This window comes from Poromitra crassiceps (genome assembly GCF_964638095.1).
Source record: "Poromitra crassiceps genome assembly, chromosome: 1".
Classification (NCBI taxonomy): domain Eukaryota; kingdom Metazoa; phylum Chordata; class Actinopteri; order Beryciformes; family Melamphaidae; genus Poromitra; species Poromitra crassiceps.
This window is the reverse complement of record NC_139623.1, coordinates 99,146,655-99,159,351: the sequence shown is the minus strand read 5'-3', so window position 1 is coordinate 99,159,351 and position 12,697 is coordinate 99,146,655. Positions and strand designations below refer to the sequence as shown.

At 42.9% G+C, this 12,697-nt stretch overlaps 1 protein-coding gene across 2 annotated transcripts in view; it reads right to left on the bottom strand.

The window, feature by feature from the left end:
* Window positions 1-3,892: 3,892 nt before the first annotated feature.
* Window positions 3,893-12,697, bottom strand: part of LOC310785300 (prelamin-A/C-like) — a 55,927-nt gene continuing 47,122 nt past the window's right edge. For both annotated transcript variants that reach the window (XM_083646320.1, XM_083646321.1), the window contains exons 6-13: window positions 12,021-12,146; window positions 9,519-9,739; window positions 8,651-8,981; window positions 7,786-7,893; window positions 6,505-6,624; window positions 6,314-6,373; window positions 5,695-5,850; window positions 3,893-4,248 (exon numbers count right to left, since the gene is read on the bottom strand). In XM_083646320.1, coding sequence (XP_083502446.1) covers window positions 4,213-4,248; window positions 5,695-5,850; window positions 6,314-6,373; window positions 6,505-6,624; window positions 7,786-7,893; window positions 8,651-8,981; window positions 9,519-9,739; window positions 12,021-12,146 — 1,158 coding nt within the window. In that variant the 3' untranslated portion in view covers window positions 3,893-4,212. The remainder of the gene's footprint in view (window positions 4,249-5,694; window positions 5,851-6,313; window positions 6,374-6,504; window positions 6,625-7,785; window positions 7,894-8,650; window positions 8,982-9,518; window positions 9,740-12,020; window positions 12,147-12,697) is intronic.

Here is a 12,697-nt window from a genome sequence, read left to right as displayed (position 1 = left end):
GCACCACCGCACGCACCAGTGTGTGCTTTTCATCCTCTCATCTCGCCGCTGTGCCAAATGCGCGCACACAGGCAGCCTGCTGTCTGTCAAGCAAAGCTTTTTTTTGGTGAAATAATCCTCCAGGGCGCTTCTTGTTAACAGTCCGAGTGAGTGGCAGGTCGAACGTCAAAGGCACTTCATCCATATTTATGATCTGCTCCGGTTCGATGGAATATTCCTTGATCTTCCTTTGTGTGAATTCGCCGAAGTTTGTGATTTTCTCCTGGTAGTCGGGGGAGGGAGTTGATGGGCTTGTGGCCGTTTGCTTACCGTAATTACCATATGTAAGTGGTCACGCACAGAGGGGATTGTTGGGAAAGAGATGGCTGTTTGAGGAAGCTCCCATTTACCGTATTACCGTAACATTTCAACAAAACAACATAACACAACACCACCGTTGTTTATTTTTACAGTGCACACAGTGTCCGCGGTGTGGTGAAAAGAGGGCAAGAGAGGAAATTAAAACAGAAGTGGATTTATAGTTAGAAAGAGTGCTAAAAAAGAGTTTTTTTTTTTTTTTTTTTTTTTTTTTCTGAAAAAATCCATAGATAAGACGCACCGTTATATAAGCCGCAGGGGCCAAAAAACGGGAAAAAAGCCGCGGCTTATAGTCCGGAATTTACGGTAGGCTATTAAAGCTCATATCTAGTCTTTCCCATATGACATGAATGCAGCATGGACACAAGGATGCCCACGTCTGTTGTGTTTAACCAAATGTGGCTTACTTACTGCGGTCAGATGAAAACCTTGTATCTTAAAAAAACAAAGCAAAAACAGCTTAACAGGAATGTAGATCGCTCAGGCTTTTCCAGATTCAAATTGTATTACAGGGTCGGAATTGGTTTATGGGACCAAGGCTCAGAAAGTCGCTCAAACTATAAAGGACCACGTTTGCATGTACTGTATGTTTTAAAATGTAAAGCTTCGTCAAAATAGGAAATAGCAAGCCAAAAGAAAGCAGCAACATGTACGTTTCTGCAGTGTCATGCACACGTGAAGGCTCTCTTGGGTTTCGGATTTGCACAGAATTTAACTGGCACATTAGTCATTTTGCCAAAGGGGGGGTCATTACATGAAATTGATCATTTTCTAAAATGTAGATCTGTCATTTTGTCAACCAAGGTCCTAAATTACCTACACATCACGTAAAAAAATGTCTTGTCTTTCAGTTTTGTGCCTCATATTTTTTTGTTTTCAGTGTGCTTTAAATGAGTTTTGTACAGTAGTGCTCCTGTTTGATACATAATGTTCATCTATTTCTGAATGTAACCAGGAAACTTGTATATAATGTAAATAAAAATGGCTGCACTTTTTTTCTTTATTTTTTTTAATGACAAAGGAAATTAGACCTCAATCACAGAGTGAAGAATTTGACTTGGCATTATTTTAGAAAAGAGAGGCAAACAAAGACATTAATTACATTGACTGATTGAATGATTTTCCCATATTGGTAATAGCATTGTTATGACACATTCAACACAAATCCCTCTTCAAATTATAACCTTGGCATTAATGGCTTGCAGCTTGAAATCCTTTTCAGTGACATTTTAAAGCATCAAGTCCTTCACATGATTCATAAATTCTTAAAAGGGCGAGGGCAGGATTTGATAAAGGCCTCTCAACTCTGTTTTTGTGGCATCAGTCACCTGATAGCATTTGCTAACAATAGTGGAAGACAAAGGGGAGCGAAACCATTGCTCTGCAAGTCTTTCTAAATGTCCAATATTGAAATATTGATTATTTCTCTTACTATGACATGTCCAAGTAAACACACAGGTGGACTGCTGAGATTTTTGAGAGAAAGGTCTTGTTTCTTCATGAACTTGAACTAACATTGCAGACAAATGCCAACAGAGGCCTGCTGTCAATTTCTTGAAAAACAAAATACAATCCTTACAAATTGTTGTTAATCAAGAAGACAGGCCCTTGAAAATTCTGACATCCCCCCCTTTCAGTTATGTTTAAGTAGGATGGACTGACTGGTAATCATCGGTCCATATACAGTAATCATCTTATAAATGTACCGTAAATGTAGATAACCATGCAAATCTGGAATTATATATTCTGTAATTATAAATGTGTCAGAAGACAAATACTAAACACCTTTGGAACTACCTATCACTCAGCGTGATTTTGCTAACTATATTATGAGCATCAGAATCTGGACTAAGGCACAATGTCAAGATCAGAATCTAATTTGGCAGTAATATGTTGCATTAAGTACAAAACAGAAATGTAACAAAAGCCATCAAGTACTCTCCATAAATGCTTGGATATGGTTTTCTCTGGAGTATAAACAATTCAAGCTGCCACACTACAATACAAGTCTACATGCTGTGCATTAACTGACGAGGCCCTCAATACATGCAGCGCATAAAGCCAAGCCAAATACACAAAGTCAAAGTAAAAACACCCCGCAACCCTGCTCATATCCCCAAAGCAAGCCTGAGGATTTGCAAAGCCAGTAAGCTTAGAAAAAAACAGCCCTTATGACCAGTTTTTGGGAGCGAGACCAACCAGAGGACAACTGACATCACAAGACTGCAGAGCATGTGAGCAAAGAACCACCAGCGGCAATAATTTGAGACATTTTTCTGTCCTCTAAAGGCACATTAGTGTTACAGGAAACTGTGGGTTTTTAATGTTACTGAAAAACAAAAATCCTGTCAATAGCTGCAGACAGAGCGAATACTATAATATTGACATGATTGAACAAGTTGAGAAATCTTATAAAAAAAATGGCACAAACCTTTCTTGTTGCGACAAAATGTGTCAGTAAAGCCTCCACAGATTAATTAATTAACTAGCTATTCTTGATATTATTTTCCCAAGGTAGAAAACAAATTGTACACTTTCTGTCATCAAGACAAAACATCTTTGGAATTACTATAAAAAAAACAAGGCAACAAGGTTACTTTTAATGTACATCTAGCCAAGACTCTAGCCGAGACTTCCGTGACTCAGTTCACTGGGTACAATCAATATCTTCAGCAAACAACCACCATCCTTTATTCCCGCAGACTTTCAGAAACAAACCATTTCTCTAGTATCAAGCTGGAAATGGCAGGGAAAAAATATTCATCTGAAATAATCCTTTTCTCTGTCTGGACCTGAGGCAATACGATTTGAATCCCAATAGAAAACGTAGTCGTGTTGAACGCACTTTCTTTAAGGCAAAGGTGATAGCTGAGACTAGAAGCGCGCACACACCTGCTGAACACCCTGAGCTTACTTAACCTGACCTTACAGTACTTTTGCTTCCATCCGGTAAGTTTTACACCGGTAGGATTCATTTGCAACATTATATTTTTCCACCAAGAAAACTCGTTTACTTTCTCCATACCATAGAAAAACAGCACAAAACCAAGGCAAATAAATGTATCTATAAATTGTAAACATCATTTGATATATATATATTTTTATATATTTGATTGGCATACTCAAATTGGCATGATTAACAAACCACACGGTGATGAAACCTTCCTACCGTCTGCATGGCTTTACAATGACTTCACACCACTCTACATACAGTACATACATGCAAGCGATGCATGTCATTTCTGCCCACTAATCCATGAGGTCAGGACCGGGGTAAAGCACAGTTGATTGATGGCCTTCAGAAAAGGGTGGGGAGTGTACTCTGCATACCAGGGTATGAGCCCCTCCACCCCCAACCACCTTCTCACCCCAGACTCACTGACCGGGTCCACTAGCTGTGTGTTGACAGCCTGGCCATTAGATATGAAACCCCAGCTCACATCAAAGCAGAAGCACTGGTCAATGGAGCTGTGTCTGTGTGTCTGTACGGTGTGTGTGTGTGTGTGTGTGTGTGTGTGTGTGTGTGTGTGTGTGTGTGTGTGTGTGTGTGTGTGTGTGTGTGGCGCGCGCGTGCGCAGAGCAGAGCAGAATACAGTACAAGCAAAAGCACAGCACACATGCAATTGACATAATTGGAATATACAAACTCCCCAAAAATCGATATAAAGGAAATCCTATGCCCTTTGTCAAACCTCGAAGCACATCTAACCTGCAGATTATTTTGAATACAAAATAAGACAAGACCATATAAAACACAAATGGAAAACAAAAAAAGACGATATCCCAAATGGTAGAAAATCAGTCTCCTCTGCGTGGTGCGGGAGGCTGTGGACTCGGGTGAGGTGGCGTCTGGCTTTACATGATGGAGCAGTTCTCCGGGTTGGTGCGTGCCTGCAGGAGGGAGTGACAAAAGAGTGTTAAAGGAAGACGAGATGACAGGAAGGAGGATGTCAGGACACCTAAACAAACAAGGAAACGGGCTTAATGACGTCTGGTGTTTGGTTATCTGAGCGAGATCTAAATTAAGTAAAGAGACATCTTGACAAAAAAGATAGCCTTGGAAGACAGCGATTTAGAAAGAATGTGTCATTTTAACACATCTGTGTGTCTTCTTTGGGACAACACACACTATGTTGGGACCAGGACCACACACTACTAACCCTAACCCTATTTCTGTATGTTTTAATGTGTGCAAAAAAATCCAAAACCTAACGCACTTCTCAACACAAGATATGTTAATGAAAGTACTCCGCCCCTCCCACACCCCCTCACTCTTTTCTCCCTGATTGTACTTGGCCAATTACCCCTGCTGACCCCCTGGTCAATGCTCCAGCCCCTCTGCCGATCTGGGGAAAGTTGTAGACTAGCACATGCTTTCTCCGATATATGTGCAGTCGCCTGCTGCTTCTTCTCACCTGAGAGCGAGGAGCTTCACCGGCAGGACGTAGCGAGTGGGAGGATCATGCTATTCTCCCCAGGTCCCCTCCCCACTGAACAGGCGCCCCAACAGAGGAGGCACTAGCACAGTGACCAGGACACACCCTTAATCTGGCTTCCCACCCGCAGACACGGCCTAACGCCCGACCAAGCCGGAGGTAACACGGGGGCTCGAACCTGCAACCCTCATGCACTACCCGGGCACCCATGAAAATACATTTTAACACAAACATGTCTTGTTATTCAATTTATATCTTGTATGTGTTGTCATTACATATATGTAATAAGGGCTTCCAACTTCCAATCATGGAAGTTGGAAACCCTCATTACTGTTTTGCGTGCACCTGTGCTTATCCTGCCTTTTCGACACAAAATGGCCACTGTGAAAAGGGCCTATTGTCTTCAGTAAGTAGCCATGTCATAAGCTGGATAATGTCACTCTGCTTCATGTCATGTAACTTCTACCGCCCATATAACATAATATCCCAGTTTGTCTTTTTTGTGTGTGGCCATTTTGCCTTTATTTGATAGGATAGTATGTGCTAGACAGCAAAAGGAAAGCAGGGAGAGAGAAAAGGGGGAGGGCATGCAGGTCGGATTCGAACCCGGGTCAGCTGCGTGAAGGACGCGTTCTACCAGGTAAGTCACCGGGATGCCCCGTTTGTCTTTTATCCAATTTGGCTTCCAATCCCAATATTTTACTTGATTTTTAGTTTACTTATTTTATGTACAGTCAGTATGTGTGTATGTATGTATGTATGTACATTTTATTTCATTTTATGTTAAAGTCTGATTTCATTTTTCATTTTCTGTTTTAAAGTGCTATATAAATAAACATTATTATCATGATCATTATTAATATTTCTATTATAACCCCCTTATAACCACACCCCACATTACCTGTCTGGGCTGGTTGGAGCCAATGATGGAGGAGTGTACCCCCAGGCCCTCGAGCAGCCCGCTGCTGCAGCCGCCCGAGCGGTCTGACGGCTGGCCGCATGAGTCGCAGATCACCGTGCGGCTCCGCAGGTTGTAATCGCTCGTGCTGTGAGCTTCCTGCAGGGGGCGACACGCCACAGCATTAGTTACCTCCCACTGCTGCTCAACTAGGAAACGCTGTAACAGGGAGCTGTGAGATGTGATGTTCCCCATGTGTAATATATGCGGTTTTCCAGTGTGCTATATAATTTAGGGCAGTGGTTCTTAAAGTGGGGTCCAGGGATCCCCAAGGCTCCTTGTGGGAGTTTCCCAGCAAAACAGAGAATACTTTATTTTCACTATAAGTCCATCCATAAGTTACACAATGACAGAACAATAATGTATGACTATTTTGGTCATGGTCTTGTACACTTTCTGTAATAAATCATCGAAAAGGAAAAATTATCAGATCGGGCACCCTGGGACCACATCTTATCAAATGAGGGTCCATGGTCTAATTTGTGTCAATTTAGGGCTCCTTGATGTGAAAAAGTTTGAGAACTACTGATTTAGGGGATGTCTTAACAACAGCGCAACCTACCATGTCATCATCTTCGTCGTCAAGGAATAGAGTGCGTGTGACTTTCCTCATGGCCATTTCCTAGTGATGAGAAAAGTCAGGTTATTGTTAACAACAAACAAAAAGGGAAGATCAGCTCAAAAGAATGCGTGTCTGAAAGTTGGGCAAAGTATTAAGCAGCAAGGTGTGTGTGATGCGCGATGTCGTCACACCTCCCCGTTGGCGTTGATGAGCGTGGTCTGGAGGAGGTCACCGGTGCCCCATGAGTTCTGGGTCTTCCACACCAGGTCAGTGGGTGGGTTGTGGGTTCCACCACCAGTTGAAGACCAGATCTGGGAGGGAGGGAGGGGGAGAGATAGAGAGAGAGAGGAGAGAAAGAAAGAAAAAGAGAAAGAAAGAAAAAGAAATAAAGAATAAACAAACCAGTCTAATAACAAATAAATGGAACACACACACACACAGTACACCGATACCGCTTTTAGACAGACACGGTTCTGGTTCTGGCTCTGGCTCCATTCTGGAGTCTCAGAACCTTGGTGCTTTCTGGCGAACGAGCCCACGTTCAACTTCACACCAGTTTAAGCGGAACCAAAGTGGGAGGATGTTATTCGGTAGTCCTTCAGTTTTTTAAGAGCTCTGTGCATTTGCTGCTCGCGCATGTGTAGTTTAATTTAAAGCCAGCTAGCGCTGTGAATGGATCTGCTGCTCCTGTTTCTCCCTTCTCCCCATCCACCACCTCCTCCCTTCTCCTGTCCAAACACCACCGTTGTTTGGATATTTCCCAGAAAGCTTTGAGGCGGCATAACTTTTTACAAGAAAACCATCAAATCATCAGGCTAAAAAGTTAGATAGAAATAATATTTATTTTTAACACAACATGCAATTCTGGAATATTTGAATAGGCTATTGGACAAAATGAAATGTAAACCCTAGGAGAAACACACATACAGCGATGGGGTGTATATATACCCCTTGCAAATACAATGTGATATAGTGAAGTGGGAAGTTTGACCGTAACACGCCAACAAGACTAGCTTACTTGGCCACTTTTTCAATAAAAACACATTTATTTGGTCTGCCGTTCGAGTGAACCCAGCCTTGGCCATCTCTTCCGCAAGTTCGGCATACAACTTGCTCTTTCTTGTACTGCTTTCTAGCTTTTCTTGAAATTTGGTAGATGCCCAAATCACCACTAAACATTTGGTTTCCTCAGCAGACCACTGCAAATTCTTTTTCTACATGTTGTCGCTGCCTTCTTCTCCTTCCTGCTTGTTTCACAGCCTAGAATAAGACACGCCCACTGATGATGTCACGGTTCGCAAGGAACAAACAACTATTTTTTGGTTCCGCTGACAACCAACTTTTCAGGTTTCGAACCAATTATTTTTTCGGTCTGAACGCGCCGGCCAGTTCAAATTTGGGTTCGGGAACCAGAACCGGCACGGAGCCCTGCCGGTGTGAAAGCCCTAAGACAGAACCCGTGTGTAACTCACAGTGATGGTGCCTCCAGCCTTGAGAGTGAACTTGGGGGGGAACTTGTAGGCGATGGGGCTGCCGGTGCCGACCTGCCTCTTCACCTGCCAGTTGCCTAGCAATTGGTCCTGCATGAGGAGAGAGAGAGAGAGAGAGAGAGAGAGAAGGGGGGAGAGGGAGGGAGAAGGAGAGAGACAGAGAGAGAAGGAACATGGGACAGAGCATGGGTCACTTATTGCAGCGGCAGAATTTTACAGTATCAGATAAATGCATTGTTTTGAGGACTATGGAGACATCTTGTCTCTTCACAGGAAGTGAAGGTGTGATTTATTTTGGTGCGTTTGTTTTTAATGACATCTTTGGTCCTCAGTGTTCATTGCTGTGTTGTTTCTGCACTGTTTTTCCCTGTCACACTGTCAATCAAACAGGGTGTATTGGACACTGTTTGATTGACAGGTGAGGTGATGTGAGGAGACGTCTTTTTAAGTTTGAGTTTCTGTCAATTCTTTCTTCAGCATGGTGGCCATCACTGCTCAAGCTAACTACCCCGTTCTTCTATGTATTGATTTCAAATACAGTGCTGTTGCCTTAAACGCAAATCACATCCGATTTCTTTCCAGGAAGGACCTACCCAGTACCGGGTGTTTAGAACACCAAATGTACAGGCTTTCATGAACTGGCTATATGTTGAATCACTGTAGTGTTACAGTATATCAACCGCTGATACAGAGTAGCATAATTGACATTTATGTTTATGAAAATGTTATGAATTATTGTAACACAGTGAGAAACTGAGCCAATGAGACAACCCAATTCAGACACCCAAGTACAGCCCAGACAAACTATCCTCCCCCCAGCACATGCCCGCCCACACGGCTGCTGTACCTCGTCGGCCTTGTTGCTAAGACGGACGAATTTGCCCTCCTGGTCCACCTCGTCCACGGTGATGCGCCCGCTGGCCGAGGCCTGCTGGGCGACGCGTGTCCTGGTGACCGTGCCCCCGATGCCCCCGATGCCCGCGGCCAGGCTGGACGACTCGCTGCCGTTGTCGTTCAGACGTCGCTTCTTGGCGCTGCCGGTGCCGGAGGAGTTGCGGCTGCTGGAGGCCGCGACGACAGGGGTGGACTGCAGGAGGCGGCTGGTGTGGCTGTGAGCCGAGCCCGAGGTCCGGGTGACGGTGACCCGGGTGGGCGGGGGGCTGGGTGACAGACGCAGCCTGGGGAGAGATGGTGGAAATGGTTTACATTATAGATATGGAGTGGTACATATATTTGGTAAAAGTTTGCTGTTGTACATGTTTTTGGGGCATGGGAGAGAGCGCAGAAAAGATTTACACAGCTAATATATTTATAGAGAGATGAATGTTAAATGTATCTAGGATACATTTTGAGTAGGGCTGGGCTATATCGACCAAAAATCATATCTTGGTATTTTAAGGCTGCTTGTGCTTTCACACAACATACATAATGAGATTTTTGATAAATAATGATCAGTAATGTGGATATAATGAATAAAGTGGGTAAAGGCAAATAATAGAGCTAAAAGAGCTAGAACAGTCTGGTGTTCAGAAAATGACATCACTTTACTGTAATGGAGCCTTTAAAACCAGGAAAAGATAACACTTATAACCATATCACCATACTATATCCAAAATCTGAGACCATATCTAGTCTCATATCACGATATGGATATATTGCCCAGCCCTAATAAGTGCTGCTCTTGGGGTCTATCTGTGGTCTTGCAGCCCCCTCACCTCTCCTCCTCTCCCTCCAGCAGCTTCCTGTAGGCGCTGATCTCCATGTCCAGGGCCAGTTTGATGTCCAGCAGCTCCTGGTACTCGTCCAGCTGCTGCTGCATGCGGGCTCTCATCTCGGCCATCTCCCTCTCTTTCTCCTCCATCCTCCTCCGTGTCAGGTCCCGATCCCTGCTCAGAGACTCCTCCAACTCACGCACCTTGGCCTCCCGCGCCGCCAGCTGACAAGGGAAGACACAAAGGCGATGAGTCAATTAAGACTAACCAATTAAGCAGCCAATACACTGCTCACAGTCCAAATACCGCCAACCCTACCTTAACAACAGTGAGTGCATTTACATGCACGGAATAATCCAATAGCTGGAAATAATCAGGTAACTGGCAATAATCTGATTTACGCGTTTACATGCACTTAAGTAGTGGGAATTCACCTCAAAGTGTGACTTTGACTGACTGCACTGAATAAAATGATGATTCAGCTATGGTAAATGGTAAAATGGTAAATGGCCTGCATTTATATAGCGCTTTTATCCAAAGCGTTTTACAATCAGTAGGTACATTCACCCATTCATACACCGATGGCGGCAGGCTACCATGCAGGGTGCTGGCACACCATCAGGAGCAATTTGGGGTTCAGTATCTTGCTCAAGGACACTTCGACATGCAGACTGGAGGAGGCGGGAATCGAACCAGCGACCTCTTTTATCCAAAGCGATTAGTGGACAACCTGCTCTACCTCCTGAGCTACAGCTGCCCCAACTAGGTGTGTTTATCAGATTTCTCATCTCATAATCCAATAATGGCCTTTATCCAATAAAGCATATGGGTTTATACCGTTTACATGACCACTTAAATAAACAGGTTTATGCTGTTTACATGACCACTTAAACAGGTTTATGCTGTTTACATGACCACTGAAATAAACAGGTTTATGCTGTTTACATGACCACTGAAATAAACAGGTTTATACTGTTTACATAACCACTTAAATACAGGTTTATGCTGTTTACATGACCACTGAAATAAACAGGTTTATGCTGTTTACATGACCACTTAAATACAGGTTTATGCTGTTTACATAACCACTTAAATACAGGTTTATGCTGTTTACATGAACACTTAAATACAGGTTTATGTTGTTTACATGACCACTTAAATAAACAGGTTTATGCTGTTTACATGACCACTTAAATACAGGTTTATGCTGTTTACATGACCACTTAAATAAACAGGTTTATGCTGTTTACATGACCACTTAAATAAACAGGTTTATGCTGTTTACATGACCACTGAAATAAACAGGTTTATGCTGTTTACATGACCACTTAAATAAACAGGTTTATTCTGTTTACATGACCACTTAAATAAACAGGTTTATGCTGTTTACATGACCACTTAAATAAACAGGTTTATGCTGTTTACATGACCACTTAAATAAACAGGTTTATGCTGTTTACATGACCACTGAAATAAACAGGTTTATGCTGTTTACATGACCACTGAAATAAACAGGTTTATGCTGTTTACATGACCACATAAATACAGGTTTATGCTGTTTACATGACCACTTAAATAAACAGGTTTATGCTGTTTACATGACCACTTAAATAAACAGGTTTATGCTGTTTACATGACCACTGAAATAAACAGGTTTATGCTGTTTACATGACCACTTAAATAAACAGGTTTATGCTGTTTACATGACCACTTAAATAAACAGGTTTATGTTGTTTACATGACCACTTAAATAAACAGGTTTATGCTGTTTACATGACCACTTAAATAAACAGGTTTATGCTGTTTACATGACCACTTAAATAAACAGCTAACGATGATCGTTTATTAGTGTGCATGTAAATGCACTCTGATTGGTGTGGTTGCTGGATCCACTGAAGCTTAAAGGAACAGTTCCCCTAAAATTGAAAATTCTATCATCTACTCACCCTCATGCCAGTTGAAACGCAGGTACAGTTTCGCAGGTACAGTTTGTCCATATGACACACAGGGAGGTTTGCTAGCACACCTTCATAGCAGCCTTCTCCAAAACAACTGAAGTCAGTTCTTAAGAAATTCCCAAAATATCTATATTTACACCATAATTTAGTGCAAAACTTAACTACACAGTTCAATTGTTTGGCTGTTTTGCAATTCTAAAGAACTGGTCCCCATTGACTTCAGTTGTTTTGGAGAAGGCTGCTACCAAGTTGTGCTGCAGCCTCCCTGTGTGTCATATGGACTGACAAATTTCACCTGTGTTTCATTTGGCATGAGGGCGAGCAGATGACAGAATTTAAATTTTTGGGTGAATTGTTCCTTTAACATTATCAATAGAGCTTACATGTGGTGGAAAACATTCTAAAACAGTAACATGTTTTGGAGCAAACCTGTCAGTATCAGTCAGCCATATCACAACAAGGTGGTCAGTGAAACCACCATCAGAGAGATAACCCGACTCTGACCGTGTGTGTGTGTGTGTGTGTGTGTGTGTGTGTGTGTGTGTACCTGTTTCTGCAGCTGGGTGAGCTGGGAGGACATGGTCTCCAGTCGAACCCGGGTCTGCTGCAGCTCTTCATGGGCGGCTCCCACCAAGTGGCCATTCCTGTCCGCTGACTGACGGGCGTTCTCCAGCTTGACAGACAGAGACATGGCTGGTCAGCTAGTAGCACAGGCTGCAGCAAGCAGCTGTCTGACAGAGAGCCTGAGTACAACTGAGCGGTCTTATTTGTGAGAGAAATACAGCTTCTCAACTTAAGAGGTGTGCCTAACACCTTGGTCAAGCAGGTTCTACTGTATGGGGCTGAGTGCTGGTGAATAACCAAATGTGACATGAAGAAATTCAGCTCATCCACAATGGCTGCTTGCGAATGATCTGCGGGATATTCTGGCCCAATAAGATATCAAATAAGGAATTCTATATAAAGACTGGCTGCTGAAATGTGATCTCAGAAACTAAGACACATACTACGAATGCCCCCAGAGCAGATCCCCAAAGTGCTCCTCAGATGGACACCACCTGGGAAAAGGAAACGAGGCCGACCTAAGATTACATTACATGACATCATTTAGCAGACGCTTTTATCCAAAGCCACTTACAATTGCACATTTGTCAACAGTAGTGAAATCATCTGTGCAACACAGTCTATGTCAGCGAAGACTTTTTTTCTTTTCTTTTTTAAGGG